The 23,066-nt window shown below is 39.0% G+C and overlaps 1 protein-coding gene across 1 annotated transcript in view; it reads right to left on the bottom strand.

Annotated features, from left to right (window-relative positions):
* The window catches only part of SWAP70 (Pleckstrin homology (PH) domain-containing protein), a 192,994-nt gene that overhangs the window by 61,248 nt on the left and 108,680 nt on the right, over window positions 1-23,066 (bottom strand). Inside the window, exon 8 of the mRNA XM_089377181.1 lies at window positions 20,210-20,437. Coding sequence (XP_089233307.1) covers window positions 20,210-20,437 — 228 coding nt within the window. The remainder of the gene's footprint in view (window positions 1-20,209; window positions 20,438-23,066) is intronic.

Below are 23,066 nucleotides of genomic sequence, written 5' to 3'. Positions count from 1 at the left end.
CCTACAATTGCTTATTTGTATGAGGCCATGGATAGCGCCAAAGATACCATTTGTGCTTATTATGTAGACAAGGGTTCTGTTGGTTTAATAAACAGATGATGTTATCAGATGTCATTGATAGTTAGTGGACATTGATGCTTCATTGACACATTCATGCAACAACACTTTTCTTCAACCTCACATTTTCCTAAAAAACCAGCTTTTATTTTAATTGCTAGGTGATGGAAGGGCTCCATACTTATATTCATAGGATGGTACCTGATTCTGAGCTTCGCCGCAAAATGAATCGCGAGATAGAGATGTATCGGGATGGTGTTGGACTATTTGGCCTTGATGGTGCTATTCGTGGCAGGACCATCTAAATGCCACATAAGTGAAAAGTCATGACTCATTAGAACTTACTAATTTAGAATTCTTGATTTTTAAAATTCAATTATGTTTTATTTTAAAGTTTAATTTTGTTATAAGTTTTTAACTTTTCTTTACTTTGTTGTAGATATTTGGTGGCAAAGCTATGGTGCAACGGTGGCAAATTTGTGGAAATTGGCCATCAGAGCACATCTACCAATCTCCTCCTCTCCTCTGCAGAGCACACTTTTCTACTCCTTACCAAAAGGTTTCAGTGTACACCACTTTTGCAATGGCTCTTCCATCTTGTCTCTTGTTGTATCTACAATCATGCCACTCATCAAAAACAAACATTTGCTTCAACTCAAACTGACATGGAAGCAAAGACTGAATTGTAATGAAGTTGGTGGAAAAACGTGTAATTGCATGACGCCACAACTCCTTGTTTCTGGTGCATCCCCTGATGAGGCTAAGAACAAAAGCATGGTTATATATGAACTTATGGATGCTCCTAGCCATATTAATCACCTCCTTGATGAAGGAGAGTTTCCCCATACCCTCAAGCATCAAGTCGATACAATGTGTTGTGCATGAAGTCTAGAACAATGAGTGGTGCTTGTCCATAAACATCATGCCAGCGACCACATAATTAGTTGCATTATTTGTTATGACTTGCACCACATTCTGCATACCAATCTCCTAGACGAACCCATCTAACAACTCACATATCAATGTTGCATCTTTTATATGTGTTGATGCATCCACTGGTTTAATAAACATGGTACCTTTAGGACAATGTACCAAGAAATTTAGAAGGGTCCTACCCTTCCTATCTATCTAGCCATCAAACATCATTGTGCATCCAGAGACCTCCCATGACTTCTTCAACTCCGCCAATCTAGAGTTGATGTCCTTTTCTGCTTGAAGGATTGGCCCTCGCAACTCTTCATATGTAGCACTTTTGTAACTTGGGCCCACAATAGAAATAGCATCACACATTCCCTGCGAAAATGGATTGTTTTTGGTGATGTTGGGAGGTAAGTCACTCCAAAAAAGACACCGCCCCATAACTTTGTCTGCATTTTGCTTCTCCCTTTTTTTAACTAATGACTTTATTGAAGGTTGTGCTCCACATCTGGTTCGTGGAACAAAAAATTATGACCTCCCTGTAACATTAACAGGTGAAGCTGTGGAGCCCCTCCAACTACCCTCACACTCAATCTCGGAAGAGGATAGCCTTGAAGATCTGCCTACACATTCAACCATGTTTGCAGTTGCCTCTTCTTTCTTTCTGTCTTTTTCCTCAATTGCTTCATATTCAACTCTTATAAGCTCCGGGCTAGAATTCTTACAAAGCCCAACATCATGTCCAGGGATTCTAGCTAGATGGTATTTCAATCGGGTAACCCCTCCTGTCATCTTGTCCCCACACAATTTGCAACTTAGATATTGTCGATTTGTCCCACCATCAAGTTCCCCATACTGCCAAAATGGGTCCAAGGGCTTTGGCATATTTTCAGGGGAAGTGTTTAATAGGCAGCTTCAAATTTAGTCCTGGGACAACAAAAGGACAAAATATGGCATTAAACCCCCACTACACAAAAAATAACAGCCTCCTCATTTAAAAAAATCAAATTTTTACTACATTATTTCCAATGGAAAATGGCAATAAGAGGGTGCATAAGAAAGTTAAAAACACAAATGAAGCTTGTTGTCCAAATATGGAGAAAACCTTTGCATTGGTTAATGGGTATTCAAATCATAGAAAATGACAAAAGAACAAAGAAGGATAATGTTGGTAAACAGAGAGGTAAGCAAGCTAAGCCTAAATCTATGAAAAAAATCATTCACATATGGGATTATTAAGAACATACGTGTGAATAGAAGAAATGAAGTTTGTCTGACTGACCCTGAATCTTTGATCCACAAAAAAAATTTGGTTGGTGATGATAATGGTTGTTTGATCCTCAATCCCTCTTTGAAAATCACCACAAAGCTCTTCCCCTTCCTTCTCCAAGACCAACAAAGAAAAATGACCAAAAAAAAAAACCAAAAAAATTTGAAACCCACAAATATTTGCACCTAGCAATTTTTTTAGTTGTAGCACGCTTTCTTTTCCTGATTTTTCGGTGATTTTTTGTGGGCCATAAAAAATCACAAAGTTGGAAAAAAACCGCGATTTTTTGGCAATATTTTTCACAATGGTACAAACAACTACCTTTTTTGGAAAAGGTACCTTCACTTTGATTAAAGGCACTACTTTGAGGATGTATGTCATCTTGGCCTTTTTTATCAACGACCGTGTGCTCTAGGCAAGTATAAACTCCATCTTTGAGGTCCACAAGTTCATGGTTTCAAAAGTACACTGAGGATAACTAGAGTTGTTACTTCTATCTATCATCCATCATTTTCAAAACAAGTCCATACTTTGTTTTTTAATCCTTGTAAGTTGTTTTTGTTTGCTCCTTGGCCTAATCCATGACCTCATAAATGAAACCCATGGCCAATTTTTTCCCATCCATTATATTCAACACCTTAACAAGGAGCTTGAGAACTTTGACAATCTTGTTACACTAATGAGATCTAATCCACTCATTAGCAGAAAACATACCATTCAAGTTCTATGCCTAGGAAAGGAGAGATTGCAGTATCAGGAAGTTCTTTGCGTAATGCTAACAAGATCTTTACCCCTTGTATTTTTCCTAATTAAGTTGAACTCCCATGCATGGTTGTAGATGTACTTGAACATACATTTGGCATGATCCACAACTTTCTTAACCCATACTAGTTTCCCTATATCCTCGAGCATGAGGTCCAAATAGTGTGCAACGAATAAGGTCTAGAATATCATTGGGTGTTTTTCCTCCATCAACTTACTAGAGGCAACATGGTTAGAAGCATTGTCAAGAATGACATGTGCAACATTCTCCACCCCACATCAACAACCACCATGTTGAAAAGCTGAAGCAGTAACTTTACATCCTTCATCCTACCAGATGCATCTCCCTATTTCAAAAACATGATTCCTTGTGGGAAAGAAACAAGGAAATTAAGTATGGTACATGACCTACCATAAGTGCTTTCAACATGATGGAACATCCAATTCAGGTCCATAATTATTTAAAACCTTTTAGGTACTCATTTATGGATCCACCTTCATTCCATAAAAATGTCACCTGATGTCATGAAAACCAAGGCCTTTGAAGTGCCCTTGCTGCAATAACGACGGCTTCTAACATAGGTTAATAATAAGGTGATTGAAAAGAATTGAAAGTGATATCTGCATTATACCACCATCTACCCATGCATTCAAAAGTTGATTCCTTGTATTGCTTCTTCCAATAACTATCAATGGTGGACTGAGTACCAATGGTAGGGATGGATGTGGGTGCAAAAAATCATCAATCTTATTCCTCTTTGGTGCAGTTTTTCATGAATTGGAGCAACATATCTAAAGGTCTTTGTAACAAAAGGGTTAGCAAAGGAGCCTTCAAAACACGGGTTGCTTGTCAAGCTAGTTTCTTCTCGCTATCTCAGCATCAATCTTTTTTCCTTGGCCTTTTTGGTTGATATTCTTCAATAGAGACTAGCAATCCTGTCTAATATCTGGGTCAACATCACGCCATGGTGTAACTTGCTCTCAAACACCACTCTAGGAATCCCCCTTGCATGCTCTTCTTACAATATCTGCAATATGTTTCCCATCAACCTCATCACAATGGCACATCTAGGGCCTTTCACAATCTTGGGGCCTTGGTAATCTCTCAAACAAATGAACAAGTCCTCAAATGCAGAACCTAACTAAATGCTAAACAAAAACCTGCAATTTTATGAGAAAAACAATGAGGGTGTGAAATATTTTCCGCATTCCTTTGAACAGGCACAACAATCTGGTCTCAAATCTCCTCCAAGCTTGTAGATGATAGGTATATCACTGATGTAGATGCCAAATCCACTCCAAGAAGACTATGAATCAAGTCTTTGCAACGCAGCTACACAATCTCCAAATGCTAAATGAGAGAAGTGCGAGGAAAATAGAGGGTCATAATCATCAGATAATAGTGATTTAGAATTCAGGGGGTCTTTCTTTTTTTCAGTCTCCCCCCCTGAAACTTTGTGCTGGATCCACAGATCGGTTCAGAAAGGAACTGCCAATCTGGTCCAGTTCAGCAATTGGTTTGAGGTCACCAATGTGTGGACCAGTCCAGCCCAGCTGTTTTCGTTCTGAACCAGCAGTTCTGATAACTTTGAGCCTAACTCGACCTAATCTAGGAATATGAAGTTTGCTTTCTCTTGGTGAATGGCTTTAACAGCTATTTTAAATCAGTTGTCATTGGCATAATTAAGCAGCATATAGGTTTCAATTAGTTCACAGAATTGGGCAGTCTATTCCCCATCTAGGTTTCAAACTTGGAATCATCCAATTCCTGGCTCAAGGGATGGTGGGGAAGAAGTACATGACCCCATTTTGCATATACGCAAACACTGGAAAAACTGTTAAAAGTGTGTTGAAACACTAGAAAAACTGTTGGTGTGCTGAAAGCTGAAAAACACCTCAATTTCTATCTTCTCTGTGTGAGGTCTGATGGATCTGAATCCATCATCAAACACCCTGAAATGGAAGTCCCACTTTAAGTATTAAATTTAAAAGTTAATGAGAATTCCAAAGAGGATGGGAACTTCTTTTTAATAATTTTCCTGTGTCTGTTATTGTGGGGTTCTACGTGAATCATTTAAGTTTGTTCGCGAGTCTGAATGGCCCTTTCCAAATGAAAACATACTTGAAATGCAGGTCCATCTTTCAGCAGAATTCAAAATGTGTTTCCATGTTTCGGGCAATGGAAACAGACAACAGCCCATGTTAAAAAGTCGTACCTTGGAAAGTTGTCCTTTCTAAAAATTGTACGTAATGACCCATCTCTTATTATGGGGGACACAAGAATATTAGCATGCGTACAAGGCATCCATATGATAGTTACATATGCATGTACTGCACTAGTATACACACTGGCTAATATCTGAAAATGTCTATGTTTAGAGTAATGAATTGATTATCGAAGTAAATTCCTAACTATAGGTAATCAGGATTGTTGTTAGACCAAAACCCTCAGGTATTAGTCAACAATCGCATCGCCTGAGATAAGGATCCACGAGAGGTAGTTAGTCCATGTTGCGAAGCACACAGGGAGCGTTGGTTTATCCAATGTCCAACAATCTCCCCCCCAACGCGAGTCGGGTGTGTATCAAACTCGTGACCTATTCTCTGATACCACTTGTTGGTAATCACGATTGCCGGTAGACCAAAACCCGCAAGTATTAGTCAATGATCGCATCGCCTAAGATAAGGATCCATGAGAGGCGGTTAATCCATGTCGCAAAGCACACAGGAAGCGTTGGTTTATCCAATGTCCAACACTAACTCACTGAAATATAATGAATATATTAGATTAGGTACTTGATAGTCATACCACCCTTATATACATATATATGTATAATTAATTTTTAATCAAAAATAATAAAGAAATTTAGTTAATTTCTAAATAAGGTAATTTATTTGAACGTATAAATAAAGTAATTTAATTTAATTAAAAATTAAATTAAATTAAATATTGTTAGCTCCTAACTAAACTAAATAAATAAACTCAACCTACGCGTCATTACATTAGGAAGGTAACTAACTCTAAACAAAGGGAAAAGATGATGCTAGAAGGTAAGAAACCAACAACACAAGGATTTGGAGACAGTGGAATTTTGGGCATATAAGGGAGTCGAGGAGACCAAGGCAAGGGGAGGAAGAGCACTAAAGGAAAGTATTATTTCTAACTGTGGGGGAAGCGAAAAGAGAAACACAGAGTCTTGAGCAATTGTTCTTGGGGTTTTGGGCACGGGGGCAAGAAGACCTCTATTTCGAAGTCTTTTGGATCTATGAACCGAACAAGTTGATCCTAGATAGGCTAGGAGGAAACATTCGGTTTGGTAACTACAGCAAGAACAACAACAGTCCAAAACAACTTCAAACTGATTTCCAGGTATTCTTTTGTATTTTATTTAAAGTCAGTTTCAAATTTTACTCTCTGGATTGACAAATTTAGGGTACAATTCTAAATTTTGGTTAAATTGTTAAAATGGGTTTCACATTATAGTGCCTAGACTTTTGGAAAGGGGAAATGTGGGCCCCTCTAACTTTAGTTTCATGTAAAGTGAAATTAAAAGTTCACTTAGTGACTTTAAAGTAAAATAACTTGGGAGATTTAATACAATGTTAAGATAATCGCGATCGGGATTAAATTGGCAAGGGTCCCAAATTGGAAAAAATCGTAAAAAGTCGGTAAATTTTGGCCAAAAATCGACAAAATTTTAAAAATACCGAGGAAAAAAAAAAAAAAAAAAAAAAATCCTTTTAGTATCTAAAGCATCCACAACATAAAATAAATGTATTGACACATAAATATTAAAATAGAACTAATACATATTATGTGTAATATGTCTAGTGCTACATCACACATAACAGTGAATCATGTCCTAAATCCTGAATCCCGACTCAGCCTTAAAATATCAACAAAAATATAATAATGTACCTCATATCATGAGTAATATACAGTGAAATTAACCAAGTAACTATTGATTTCCTTCGCCCCTCTTGCGAGAAAATGTTACAACTTTCCCTCTAGATGAAGAAGGCCCTGGGTTGGCATTAGACTCTGATATCCTTTGGAAGCTGAAGAACTGGGAGCTATAGGAGGTAGATCACGTCCTCTACTGCTGACCATGGTAGGTGGTGTCACCTCCTCCTTTTGTTGCTCCTCCTCCTCCTCTGTAGGTGCTGCCCCTTCCACTACCTCCTCCTCTAACCAATCAGGGGTTGATTCCATGATAGGCCTCTCAACCTCAACCCTCCATGTAGAAGTGGTGTTAATCCCATCCAGTGAGATGGCCTCCACGTCAGGTATCTTCTCAAGTTGCCTCACCCACAATCGGAGTTTGTAGTAGACGTAGACCATGTTGTTAAGGCACTAGGGCTCTAACCTGTACAAGGGTCATAAATTATAAATTAATAATTATAAAAATAATAAATTATAATTTTTATTATTTAATGAATTCAAAAAATTTATTGGAAGATTTTTAACATGTTGTGCTTCTTGGTATGTATTTTTTCAAATACACTCCAGTTGCGCTCGCATCCGAAGGAGCTACATGTTTGGTTGAGCACTCGAATGGAATCTTTTTGGAAACTGGGTACTCTGCCACCATAGCTTCTCCACCATGCATCTACAACAAATAAGAGGAACATAAGAAAAAAATTGAAATTCGAAAGTCGAAGCAAAGTATAAAGAGGCAATGAAATTTGAAAACTGAAACAAACTAAAGGTTACTTGCCATTTTGGTTTTTCCATCATGGAAAACCATGTCAAAGCTAAATGTGCCACCTACCATCCTGTATATCTCCATTTCTTTAGAAATATCAGCATGTTTTGCTGGAGATGACACCATGTTCTAAACACAAGTGAAGAATCCATCCATGACCTCAGCATCAAATAAGAAACCACAGGAGTAAGAAAACACAGGGTTCAGGTATATCCCTGCAGCATGAATGGGATGATGGAGTGTATTGTTCCATCACTCATCAATCACTACCCATATTAGTTGTTGTTTCTCAAACCCCTCAACCCCCTTATCATCATAATAGTTGTGAATGGATTCTTTGGCCCTATCCATGGCCTCATACAAATAGCCCATTGCAAGCTTGTCTCCATTAACTAATCGAAGAACCTTTACCAAAGGTTCAGTAATGCTACACACCTCCTATAGTCCCGCCCAAAAGCTTTCTTGGTGTTAAACTAGCCTGCATATGGCCTCTCCCTCTGGTTTGTGACTAAATGACAAAGCACACCACTCTTTTGAAATAAGCATTCTCTTCACATCCCACATAGAATTCAAGAGAGATTGAAAAGATATGAAGTTAGTGGCGAACTGTGTAATGAAGCACAGATGCATGATTATATATAAATTTTGAAATGCTTTTTGATGATTCAATAATATCCTTAACAAAAGGTATTTTTCCTATGTCCTTGAACATCAAGTCAATGCAGTGTGCAGCACAAGGTGTCCAAAATAAGTTAGGACGCCTCTCCATAAGCATCATGCCAGTAACAACATAATATGCAGCATTGTTCATTATGACCTGGACAACATGTTGTGGATCCACCTCCTAAATGAACACATCCAACAAATCACATAATAATTCTGCATCTTTGATATGTGCAGAGGCATTTACAAATTTCATAAACATTGTCCCATTGGGACAATTAACCAAGAAGTTAATAAAGGTTCTGCACTTTTGATCAGTCCAACCATCTGACATCACAGTGCATCCAGTTTGTGCCAATGATGCCCTAAACTCCTCCAATCTTATAGTGTATTCAACCTTTTCATTTTGAAGAATACGCCCTCAAAAGTCATCATAAGAAGGGGCTTTGTACCCTGGGCCAACAATAGCAATAGCATCAATCGTGGGCTGGAAAAATGGATTGTTCCTAGCAATGCTGAAGGGAATATCACTCCAAAGAAGACACCTGGCCAGCAGCTTGTCAGCAGCTTCCTTCTCCTTTTTTTGAAGAACTGGCCTGATAGATGATTGTGCACCAGGTGTGGTTCTAGGAATAAAAAATGACGAGGCAACTGTGGGGTTGACTATAGAAATCAATGTTGAACCAGAAAAAGAACTAGTACCGCTCTCATGGTCACCTCCCATCACTCCACCCCTTGCCATTTGACTCTTCAGAGCTGCCTTGGTCAATTTGGTTGTCTATATATCTTCCAATGATTTGAGGGCTCTATGGATGATTTCTGGATTTGGTTTTGTGCAAAGCCCTACTTCATGTCCAGGAATTTGTGCAAAGTAGAATTTTGATCCGTATACTCCTCCTATCATATGTTGCCCACATAACTTGCAAGTCAAATTTGATCTGTCAAACCCCCCATCGGGTTCACCAAATTCCCACATAGGGTCCAATTTTCTTGGCATGTTTGTAACTTTGTTGAACTCTTGAGTCTTAATATAAGATTGAAATTTGAACCTAGGGCACAAGAATTTACAGTTAAAAAAATGAAATTAACATACAACGTTTTGACTTTTTTACCAAAAAAAACCCTTCACTTAATGCAACAATAATGGCAAAGAAACACACTCAAACCCAAGCAAAAATCATGGAAAAAAACTAGGGCACAAGAAGAATTTAAACAAATAAAATTAACAATCAACATTTTGAATTTTTGACAAAAGCAAACCCTCTCCACTAAATGCAACAAAAATGGCAAAAAAAACACACTCAAACCCAAGCAAAAATCATGGAAAATATATGGGTGACTGAAACCCAAGGAAAAACAAGGAGAAAACAAAAAAAATAAGCCCAAATTTGATGCCCATACCTGAAATCCATGCCCTGCTGAAGAAACTTGGTCCAAATTCGAATTTATTTTTGCTTGGGATCCTAAATTCCTTTAGTTTCCTCCTCTCTCGCCCTTGTAGATTAGTTTTCCTCCTCCTTGACTCTCACCCTTGCCCTCTGATTGCAAAATGAAACCAAAAAAACCCAATTTTGCTTTTAAAAAGATTGTTTCCACCCGTCACGATTTTTCCTGATTGGATCACAATTCTTTTGTAATAATTGCGATTAAATAGTGATTTTTTCAAATTGAAAAAATCGCCAATTTAATCAAGCCATTAAATTGGCAAAGAGAAATAAATTGTGATTTTCGCCAACACTAGTGTAATATTTAGTATGTGATTTCATTACAGACGTTGATCATGTGGGACCATCCTCAGCCCTTGATCTGAAGCCTTAGGTATTTTGCTTTTGGAAGTCATTAAGTGAAATAAAAGAGGCGTCTGGGCGCATAGCGAGATTAGAGGACGGCTGAGATAAGACATTTGATGAAGTCTTTCGAAGAGGAGAAAGAGAACGTAAGTCTGAGCAGAAAAGACAAATTTGTATAGCAGAGAAGAAGCCCAAGTTCAGAATCGGCTTTGCTGGAATTATTTTGCTGTACTTGGGCCTGGTACGACACAGCTGAAATCTGAAGTCTTGTGGAGCTCGTGTCATCCTTTTTGCTGGCACTGTAGCTTGTTCTGGGCATCAACTTCAAGAGCAGCTATTCAGCTGTTGTAAACTCAGTTTCTGGCTTTCGATGCCTGGGCAAGTTCTGAGTGTGTCAAATACTCAGCCGCTGCATGGAATCCTGAGTGGAGTCGGCTGCAATCAGACGAACTGTGAGGTTTATGTTGAAGGCTGTGATAGCTAAGTATCATTTGCTTCAAAGCATGTATCTCCACTGCTGTAAATTTGTTTGAATCTGCCCTAATAGACAAATTTCATTTCTCCTGGGTTTTCCCCCATCTTGGGGTTTTTATCCATGAGCCTTGCTCATACACTGTGTCATATCTTCTTATGTGTGTGCGCATTTTTGGTGAGATCAGATTTATGCTTTAGAGATCTTGAGTTTTGTGCTTCTGTCATGTCTATGTTTCTAGCTCAAATTTTCTATTATGAGTCATTAAATTCTGCCTTTATCACAGTGAATTAATTGAGCATGAAACAGCAAAATAACATGTGAAACAGAAGTCCTCTGCTGGTGAAAAGAAACAATGCTGCTAAACACATTTATTTCCCTCAAATTTTTACAGCCCATGTTTCCTGCAACTTAGATTCAAATGAGAAAATAAAAAATGAAGTGTTTCATTGATGCTTTACTTATTTTGGTGGGGACATTCCTGACATATCCAATGGGATTTCCATTAAATTTCTAATACCAGCCCAGATTTATTTTCTCTCAATAATTATTTATTCCCAAAAAATTATTTATTACCCAAATAATTTCAGAATTGTTGAAAAATAAAATCACTGGTATTTAATTCGAGAAATGAATATGCAGCAGAAAATTAAAAACAAAGAGATCAATCACATTACAACAACAAATGTACATTCTCCTTCATTCAATAATCTCAAGAAAATTTAGGTTTCAACCCACAGAGAAAATACATAGAAAAATGCAATCACTGGAACTTGTAACTCAGCCCCACGGGGAATAATTTGGCCCAAGGAATTCCAGCCCTCTGGAAATCAGGCCCTGAAGAAATTCGGCCTGGATAATTCAGCCCACCTCTCACCAGCAAGTTGGCCTTGGATAAATCAGCCTCTTCAATTCGCAGCCTCCTTCACACTTCAAAAATTCAGCCTCCCTCAATCTCCAAATCATGGCCTCATGGAAATACTCCTGAACCACCCTATACTCTTCCTCTTTCTCCGCAATCTAGATGAGCCTCCCACTTTGGAGAAAATCTTTCTCAAAATGCAATAGCTGCCTCTTGTCGTGTGTCTTCACCTCTCCCTTAGGCTTCTCTTTATAATCTTCATTAAGCTAAATCCCTAACCCTAAGCTCCTAAGTGATTGACAGTTGAGATTAGATCTCACCTCACTTCAAATCAACGGCTGAGATCATATCTAGGTCACTTAAATAATTTTATTATTTAAGCACCTAAAGAGGCCATTAACCATCTCCTACCAAGCTAATGTAGAAGACCTTTTGAAGCTACCACAAGCTTCAACACTCCCTCCTAGCAAGGAAAGGATTCTCTACTACCCCCAGCTTGTCCTTGTAAAACACAAACTTCCCTTTCACTAGAGGCTTAGTGAGAATATTTGCCCCCTGCTCCCCTATGGAAATGTACTACAATCTCATAGCACCTCTCTCGACCCTAACTATGATGAAGTGATATCTAATCACGATATGCTTGGACCTGTCATGAAACACATTATTTTCAAAGAGCTTAATGCAACTCTGACTATCACATTGTATCACCATTGGCCCCATCTCAAAACCAAATAGCCCTGTGAGCATCTCACGAAGCCATATGGCTTCACAACTCACTAGACTTGTTGTCATGTACTCTGCGTCTGTTGAGCTAAGTGTTGTTGAATTTTGCTTCCTACTACACCACGAGACCTTGGCTAATCCCAAGTTGAAACAATATCCAAACGTGGATTTCCTATCCATAGAATTCCCATCACAAGCAGAATTTGTGTACCCCTGCAACTCTAATCCACCAACTCCAGCATATCTCAGTCCAAAGTCCATTGTACTTCGTAGGAATCTCAACACATGTTTTGTTGCCACCCAATGAACCTATCTTGGCTCCACCATGAATTTGTTGAGAGTGTTCACAGCAAAATAAATATTCGGCCTAGTGTTGACCAAATACATCAAAGAAACTATCAACTGCCTATATAGTGTGGGATCCACCAACTAACCCTCATAAGCACTCAGCTTCTTTAAGTTGGTGATCATCAATGTAGACAAAGAACTATAATCCTCCACATCCTGAACCTCCTGAATATCTCAATTGCATACTTGCCCTACCCAAGGAAAATCTCTACTAGTTGTTGCCACACCTCCAATCCCAAAATGTAGTGGATCAAGTCGATGTCCCTCAACTCAAACTTTGAAGCAAGGTCCTCCTTGCACATCCCTATGAGCTTCTTCAGTCCCGTCAAGAAAAGATCACCAACATAAAGTACTAAGATGAGCAACTCACCCTCAACAATTACATAGTACAAATTTGAGTTCGCCTCACTCTTGGTGAAGCTCAAACGAAGAATATATCCATCGATCTTGGAATATCATGAGCGCTTAGCCTGCTTCAACCCATAAAGGGCCTTCTTCAACCTGCATACACGAGACTCTCTCCCATGCACCTCAAAGCCCTAAGGTTGCTAAATATACAACCTCTTCCTCATTCACCCCATCGAGGAAGGCAGTGTTCACATCCATCTGATGTATCCTCCACCTCATCTTTAAAGCAATAAATATGACTTACCTAATAGATGCATATCTGGCGATAGGAGCAAATGCCTCCTCATAGTCCACTCCCTCCTCCTGGGAAAAACCTCTTGCCACAAACCTCACTTTGTACTTCTTGACACTGTCAGTTGCACACTTGATCATGAAGATCCATCCAGAAGTCCCACACATCATTCTTCATGATGGGGCTATACTCCTCCACCATCTACAGCCTCCTCAAAAGTGGAAGGCTCAAACTCTGACTCAGTGATGCTTCTCGTCAAGGTTAAATAAATGGAAAATCTCGCTAATGGTCTACTTTGCCTGAAAGTGTTGCTAGGCGCCTCCACATGCTCCTCAACATCTCTTAAGCTTTGTTCAACCAGTCTTGACCTCCTCTTGGTACAGCTCGTATGAACATCCCACTCCACCTCCATATCTATGGATTGTGTCCTTGTTGCTGGTGTTGTGGTCCCTCCTCATCCTTAAAAGCCCCTTGCTCCTAATCCTTTACCCTTGTTGGCTCTCTATCATGAGACCTCCTAAAGGTCCTACCCTTCTCAAATCTAACATCATGACTGATAATGACTCTCCTTTGTCCTAGAATGTAGACCCTAAAGGCCGTTGAGACCTCATTGTAGCCAACAAAAAAGGCCTTCTTTGATGAGGCTTCCAGCTTAGTCCTCTTCTCTATAGGAATGAGGACGTATAATGGACTACCAAAGATGCACAAAACGCTCACATCCGGTTTCACTCTTGTGAACATCTCCTTAGGAGTCATGTCCTCCAATACTCTATGAGGACTCTTGTTCTTCAAATAAACAATTGTATTGCAAGCCTCTGCCCACAAAAGCATAGCAAGTCTTGATCAAAGATCATTGCCTTAACTACTCTCACTATGGTCCTATTTTTCTTCTCGACAACCCCATTCTACTGAGGGTTGTAAGGAACTATGAGTTCCTTCTTGATCCCTATCTCCCCACAAAAATCTTGAAAAGCATTGGAGGTATATTCACCCCAATTATCAAATCTCAACACCTTAATATTCTTCTTGATCTAGTTCCCCACAAGAGTTTTGAACTCTTGAAATTGAACAAAGATCTCACCCTTGGTCTTTAGGAAGTAGATCCATGTCTTCATGGAAGAGTCATCTATGAATGTCGCAAAGTAACAAGACCCTGTGATTGATTCCATTGACATAGGACCACATACATTTGAATGCCCCAAGTCCATATCCCCTTGGACTTAGTTTCACTATGAGGAAACATTGCCTTGGCATGCTTGCCAAGCACACTCCCTCCTGCTCCACCCTAATCTCCGAAAAAGTTGTAATCATTCTTCGTAACATAGGAAGAGCCTTGTAGTGTAGGTGTCCCATCCTCCCGTGCCAAGCCCCACACTGGCCATCACTCTCATGTACAAGAGCCTTCACCAGTTGTCCCCTCAACAGATACAGGTTGTTCTCCCTACTCCTAATTGCTCGCCTCTTGCTGGGATCGATTCATTTCAGCCCAACAGTTACTTGACCTCTAGTGATCTATCCTCCATGGTCGAAACTGATAGGAGAATCTTTTCCAACCCCAGTACAAACATCATTTGACTCAACTCCATGATACTCACTGGATCTATCTAAAACTCAATGTTGCTAATGCCCTCTACTACATACTTGGTGTTGTCTCCAAGCTCCACATGTAGGCCTCTAGGCTCTTTGGCCATGTTGGTGAAAATATCTTGAGATTCGGTCATGTGACGAGATGCTCCATTGTTCACAAACCACACCCCTCTCATAATGGTGCTAGAAAGGCATGCCACTAAGGCAAAGTTCTTCTCAAACTTCTCAACCAACTCATCCATCTGTGTAATGGCTACCGTAGATGTCTTCCTGTTTGGATGTTACCTGACAATGTGACCAAAATTACAACATGCAAAGCATTTTACTTTGGTCATGTCCTTCTCCTTCTTTGGTGAAGATTCTCCTCCTCTTTGGTGCCGCTTGGCCTTCCCCTTAACCCTTTTTCGCTTGTGCAGCAAAAGCAAGTTCTTCTTCCTCATCACCGCTCCTTCGTTGTGCGCCAGTCAATAAATTCTCCCAAATCTCCTTCTAGATGAAGTAATCCCACAATTGGCCCCAATCAAGAAGTTGTTGAATAGTAATGATCCCCTCCACAAAGGTGGTCCAATGCTTAGTGCATCCTTTCAAAGCAACTTTCACAAGCTCTAAATCATGCACTGCATCCCCATCAACTATTAGCTCATCACGAGCCTGTTGGATCTTGGTGAGGCAAGATATTACGGTCTCTGACCTGTTGATCCTGATGCTATTTAATTTTTCTTGTAGCACCATCTACCTATTTTCCATTTGAGCTCTGATAAAGACTAGTTAGGGCTACCCACATCTATCATGTCATGTCCTTCCCTATTATGTGAGGAATTATTCCTCGCACCATCCAAGGTTATACCCCTTGCTTTCACATCCTTTAAGGTTGTGCTTCACTGCTTGGATAGGATTAGAAGGAACCTAGATATCTGTGTTTACAAAATCCCACAAACCATTCATTTTCAGAACAATAGTGATCCGCTCCTTCCATTGGACTAAAATTAGTGGTCCCATCCAACCTATGTCACACGGTCCGAGTTCGAATTTGAGTTCGACAACGATTAAGTTCGATTCGAATTCGAATTTTCCGATCAGGTTCGAATGAGGTTCAACTATACATATTTTTCAATATATATATATATATATATATTGACAAAATAGTAGACCAAAAGACCAATTCACCCTTCAATTTGTATCATTTCATTTCTAGCAAACTAGCAGTGAAGCGAGTAACAACCCAACAGTGAAGGGACATAATAGTCCTGCAGTGAAGGGATTCCAGTGTTTTTTCTTGTTGAAATGCCATTAGGCAACTTTTGAATGTAGCATGTCATATGTACTTGCCATTTGGTTCAACTTTTTAAGATTCGAGACCTATTGATGTCAAATTTCACTTTTCAAATGATAATGATCAAGTTGACTGTTTGGTGTTTCTCTAATCATTATATGATTGTTTAAAGCTTCAACGATTTAATGTTGAATGAAAATTCTGAATTTGATAAAATCATAATAGAATTAGACATCACAGACAGATAAGACGACTTGTAAAGGTACAGACAACAAAAAATGAAAGAGTTTCCCCACGAAAAGCAATGCCAAGAGGACCCGAAGATCAGGGTTTCTAGTTGGAGTGAAAAATTGTTGTGCTAACAGAGACGATGACCGATCTCATGAAGACAATGGCCAACAGAAAGGAACACTCAGCAGGCTCTGAGCTGAAGAGGAAAATCTTGACCAAGAGGACACCAAAGGTAAGAAACCTGAAACCTCCATTAATGACGTGGCTTCTTCTTTATCTTCTATTGCACCATTTAAAGCAAGAACGATATACCAACCTATGATGGACACGTTGATGGTGAAAATCTCAATGATTAGTTCAGGCAAGTGGAGGTATATTTCAGCGTCCAGGGACAAAAAGGCGAGGCAAAAAAATACTTTGCCAGGCTGAAAATGATTGGCCATGCATTAGAATGGTGGGCTATATGGAGTCCCCAAAACAGCAAAAGAAAGCCCCATTGGCTTCTTGGGAGTTTTTCAAACAACACTACCAGAAAATCAGTTTTATCCCATCAGCTCTATCTGATTAAATGACAATACTTTACCAAAGTGATCGAAAAAATGGCCAAAACTAAGAAGGAAACCATAATGTTAAGCACGCATTGATGAAACACCAAGAAGGCTTGTGTGGCTGCATCAAACAGGAACTAGCACTCTTCGACGTAGAGAATCTTGATGATCTCTATAAGAAGGCAATTTTTCTTGAAGCTAGGAACAGGAAACCAGCACAGAATCGAGTAATGGGAAACACAAAGAAAGCTACCCAACAACATGACAGGAGCGGTTTGGAGAGAGACTTCTAGCGCTGCTCAGTTGAAGGGCAATGGTGAGAATCATTGCAACTATTGTGGTATAGATTGACATAGTGAGACTAAATGCAGCAAATTTGAAATTTTCCTAATTGAAAGCAACTACATTAACTGCAAGTCTGTAACATACATACTTGAAGTTGAGTCTTGAAGGCTACGGGCGTCGGGTGTTGCGTGCACACTGGTGCCGCGGTGCGTCGGTGGTCTGCGACTGCTCAAGCGGCAAGCCTCGGCCCTCAGGCTCACACTGCGTGCCCACTGCCTGCACATCTGCAAACTGCACAGCGCAATCAACTCTACAAACAAACGTTCACTCAATACTCCCTTCCCAATAGTGTGTGCCAAAACGGTAGCCAGCCATCATTTATAAAGAATTATTTGGCGGGAAGTGTTGCTAAAAAGCGGTATGCGGCCCTGGTTTTTCTTCTAAACAGCCAAATAAAACTGTCAAGAAAACTAATGAACCCTAAATCGAACCTTAAAAAATCCGTTTAAATTCGCCTTCAGGTTCGTTCAGGTTCGTTCAGGTTCGAGTTCGTTCAGATTCGACTTGAGGTTTGAATTTCAGGTTCGGCAAACCTGAACGAATTTCAAAACAAAATTTCAAGTTCGCCGAATTTCGAACCTGAACCTTCAAGTTCACCGAACCCTGTGACATAGCATCCAACCTGTCTTCATATCTCAAACTACTCAGTGATGCCATTTCACAAATCAACCTTGGCCACAAAACCCCAATTGCAAAATTAAAATAATTTTGTGGCCATAAAAATGATTTGTTGTTGTAAACTTTAGTGATCACGGATCTCTCTCTCAAAGTTTCCTAGAGCTCCAATACAATGTTAAATTTCTAATACCAACCTAGATTTATTTTCTCTCAACAATTATTTATTCCCAGAAATTTATTTTATTACCCAAATAATTTTTGAATTGCTGAAAAATAAAATCACTAGTATTTTAACTTCTAGAAATTAATATGCAGCGGAAAAATAAAAACAAAGATCAATCACATCACAACAACAAATGTACACCCATAACAATTCTCCTTCATTCAATAATCTCAGGAAAATCTAGGTTTCGACCCACAGAGAAAATACACAGAAAAATGCAATGACTAGAAATTGTAACTCAGTCCCACTGGGAATGATTCAGTCCAAGGAATTTCAGCCCTCTGGAAATCAACTGCTGAAGAAATCCGGCCTGGAGAATTCGGCCCACCTTTCACCAGTAATTTGGTCCTAGATAAATCAATCTCTCCAATTCCCAGCCTCCTTCACACTTCAGCAATTCGGCCTCCCTCGATCTCCAAATCTCAGCCTCCTGGAAATACTCCCGAATCACCCTGCACTCTTCTTCTTTCTCCTCAGTCTAGATGAGCCTCTTGCTCCGGAGAAAATCGCTTTCTCAAAATGCAGTAGCTGCCTCTTGTTGTGTGTCTTCACCTCTCTCATAGGTTTCTCTTTATAATCTTCAATAAGCCAAATCCCTAACCGTAATCTCCTAAGTGATTAACGGTTGAGATTAGATCTCACCTCACTTCAAACCAACGATTGAGATCATATCTAGGTCACTTAAATAATTTCATTATTTATCTTTAGTACTTTGGCTTAATAGTTCACAATAACTAATTAACTTACTCCACGAAGCAAGCACCTAAAGAGGCAATTAACCATCTCCAATATGCTAAGACACCAAGCTCATGCCAAATACCTTCCGAAGCTACCACAAGCTTCAACAAGCTCAGGACATCTCAGCATCCCTGTTTGCATGGGATCAGCCAGGATGCCTCCACCCCATTCTTTGTCCCTTAATTGCAAGTCATTCCGGGGTTGGTTCTTCACAAGTGTCAGGAAGGAGTGAGAAGGAGATTGTATCATTGTAGAAGCTATTCCAAGATGCAACATTGGTTCCCACTGATTGATGAGGACAGGAGACCTAGAGGCCAGACAAGTTGGACATCTCCGCAAGCCCGCACTTGTCTTCTTAGGTTGGATGACATCATATCCCACTTTACATTTTGCACACTGTTTTAGTGCGTTAGCACTCTGTTTACATTTGGCTTACTTGTTTCTGATGTTTTAATGCAAGCAATAATGTGTTTAAAAAGAATGAAGTCCTCCCATTGACCAGCATTGGTCATATATGGAAATTATTATTCTCCCTTTCAATAATATGACGACGAGTTTTGCACTAAGTATCTTCATATATGTGATAGGTTTGCTACTGATAAAATGATGTCCGTTGTTAAGCTTTCATTAGAACCTTGTCCTGTTAGAACCATAACATCATGCTATGAATCCATGTTATTCATAGGTCTAGTGGCATAAGGATCACGGAAGTTATTGGTGCATGTGGTCATTGTTTAAGCATGCTAATAATGGGACTTGATCCATGTTCATATTGTTATCTCATAGGTAACAACGTTTTGGCCCTCCTTGGTATCACATACAATATAGCATTGGAACGTATTGTAATTAAAGCAAGCATGGCCAATCACTTTGATCTCAAGAGAAGGAACTCTTTGTAGCATTAAAACCATAATGAGTTCCCAGTGCTAACACATCTTTCTGCCCAGTGAAAGCTAGAACTTGCATGTGATTTGTCTGGAGTCTAACCCAATGCAAGTTAAGTCACTATCAGGTTTGCCATATCAGGTGTGGTCGTAAGCTACAGCATTAGCTCTGAGTTCCAAGCTAACAGTGAGTCACATCATTTTCATATCTAACAGTTTCACCACCAATGTATCATGTTATATTACAGTGTTACACTGATATCTTCCTGGGTGCTACTTGAGCATCTATGACCTCTAAGAAGTGAGTCAGAGCCAGTCACAAAGACACTCATACATATCCTCATTTAAATGCAACAATAAATTTTCTATTGACAAAATTAAGGATGATGGAGCATGACGACTCATACTGACAAATAATTAGAAATAAAAAGACAAACAAGAACACTTTGATGATACAGCTATTTATCCAAAACAGATTATATGAATAGCTTTCAATCTGAAAGGCTTCCTTAGACTAAAAAATCAACCAACACTGGAGAATAGCTTCTAACCTTCAAAGAAGATGATCGGTGCCTCTCATCCATCTCTATAGATAAGCGTTCAAGTTCTGCTACTGCAGCCTTTCGCTCTTTGTCCATAGCATGGGCAGCTATTGCTGCAGCTTCAGCAGCTTCAGCAGTCTCAGACAGCTTGTCAGCGATTTCCTTAATTGTTGAATCCCGTGCTCTAAGCTCTCTGACTAACTGGTGCAGTTCTTCATCCTTCACTTTAAGAGTTTCCTATTGAAAATTTGAAACAAAATATAATTATGCATCAGAAAGGAGAAAGAACATCTAGGATAAAATTCTGCCACTCTTCACTTAAATAGCTCCCTGATTTTCCATGTGGATACTGGAATGAAAATGAAAATTTCTTGAAGCAGCTAGGAACTAATCTGCATCAATATCTCCAAGTAAGGCTTTGCATCATAACTAGCATAAAATGGATTCCTCACAATGTGTATGATGATACTTGAAAAGAAGAAAATACAAAAATTCTACAAGTACTTCACAGTAAATTATATGAAATCAGTTTTCGGATAGCAGTTTTTCTTGGACACAATTAAAGGACGGTCCTTTGGGAAACAAAAATCCGTGAATCATATGAACATAACAAAATGCCAAAGAGTTTTAGAAAGCTAAAATACAATGGTGTTTACAAGACGAATCCAGGTAGAGCCTGAGGATATGAAGCTACCTATAATCAGGACAGCCAATTTGTCCATGCATACAGTATAGATACAGGGAAATTCTCAAATAATGAAAGCAAAGCTTTTCGCCCTTATAAAAGGTCCGAAACTGTGACAAGGAAAAGTATCATAAACCTATTTGTGCAAGATGAATTCATTTTGCTCAGAAATGCTCGAGAGAGGCTAAAGGAAAATGTTCAACAAGATATTTTGTCATTTTCTAATAAGGTTAGAGATCTCCATTGATTATTTGAATTGGCTTCAATTTTATCAGAACCAAACCGGTCATCAAACTAGAAAACCTTGTGGACTGGGAACCAGTCGGAACCAGAAAAACAACCAGTTTACCAAAAACAAATAAAATATTCATATTTTAAAGAAAAAACAGATATATTCATGTGCATCCATATGAATCCAACCCATTTATACACAAATATGCAAAAGTTCTCATTTATATAGCAAGTAATAGTGCATATAACCAAAATAGTACTTAGTGCAAAACATTGCTGAACCAAAAATGTTACGAACATCAAGAAGTAGGCTCTAAAAGGCCTTTATAGTCCAAAATAACATGATAGATCATAGTATTATACTACAGCCTACAGTACTACAAGCTACAGCTGCAGCGAATCAATGATCAAATCCTCAATTATCATCAAAATTGTTACGAATAAAATATATATAAATAATGAGGATAATTCTAATAATGATTAGTTAATTGATAATTAGTTAAACAAAGAGGTATGTCTAAGGAGACATGACCGCTCGTGAAAGGGTGCTAAACTGGCTATATATACAAGACCCTCATTCTCAATTGTATCATCATTCTTATTCATACTTTTTAACCTGAAGAACGAACTTTGTTCACTTCATTTGGTATCAGAGCAGTTCTATCCTTTGGCTACTTCACCGCTGCACAGAGCTCATTCTCTGATACAGGTTTTTGGCCATCGAAATTCGTCAACTTCGTTGTCATTGAAGCGTTTCCCTACAAGCTTTGGGAGGGTCTCCTTTAGCTATAAAAAAATAAATAATTAAATAATTAAAAAAGACATAAAGAAAATAAGTATATCTATGCGGAATTTTTAAAAAATGGAATTATAGAAAAAAAGGATTTAAAAAAAAAGAAAGTTAAAAAAATCAAAATCAAAAATCAAAATATACTTTTAAGAAACAGTATTAAAAAAAAATTATATATATATAGAAATAAAAAATAAAAAAAACATACCTTAAGCCTCTGCAGCTGCTAATGCTACCGAACAATGTGCTTTCAAAAGTAGCTCGACGCATCCACCGAGCTTGACATCCGCATCCGCTTGCATCCAAACTGCTGCAATCTTCCAATAGAGATGTCGCCGAGCTTTGCCACCACAACCCAACAACAACTTGAAATCGTGGAAGCGTGAACATAGCACAACCACCGCTGCCACATTTCTCTGCACTCTCTCAATCCTGCGATAGCTGACACTGCTGCCAATACCATCAATTGTCTGTGTCATTCCCCACTGTAGCTACCTCTGCTGCCTCCGTCCCTCGTCGACCCCAGCACACCAACGTTTATCGCTAAATCCGCACCAAAGCCTCAATCAACAACCCGACAACCGTCAGTTGATCTATCACCACCATTGTTCGAACCATCACTGCCAGCAACGTGCTCCACTGGCGTCCACCCTCGCTTCTCATCCGTTATCGTCCATTCCTTTGCACTAGTATAGTCGGTCCATCATCCTTTGTCTGTCATTGTCTGCCTTAATGCCCGACTATGTACAACATTCGACCCTTCCTAGCATTGTCCACTACCTAGCTGTGCTCTGTCAGCGAGGATTTCTGTCAACGGAGATTGAATAAGACGTCCGTCGTTTTTCAAGGCCACAATCAAGCAACGTGACCGGTCAAGATCGAGTCACTTAATTCGTATGAAAGTGTACATCAATTATATAAATAATATAAGTTCATTAATTTTTAAAATTAATTTAATTAATTTATATTTAATATAAGTTAACTTAATTAATTAAAAAAAAAAGTCAAAGTGAGAGTAAGGTGAATTTGAAGAATATTTCCATTAACCGTAAGTTCATCTTGACAAAAACAAAAATGGAGACAATTGCTTACGAGAAAAAAATTGAGTCGAAATCGGAAATGAAAGAGAAAAGATTTCCTAAAACTTTTAGTATATGTGT

The sequence above is a fragment of the Pinus tabuliformis genome, chromosome J (genome assembly GCF_031772625.1).
Source record: "Pinus tabuliformis cultivar Carrire ecotype Pingquan chromosome J, CPIR1, whole genome shotgun sequence".
NCBI lineage: Eukaryota > Viridiplantae > Streptophyta > Pinopsida > Pinales > Pinaceae > Pinus > Pinus tabuliformis.
The sequence above is the reverse complement of the archived record's forward strand: the minus strand, read 5'-3'. Positions and strand labels throughout refer to the sequence as shown.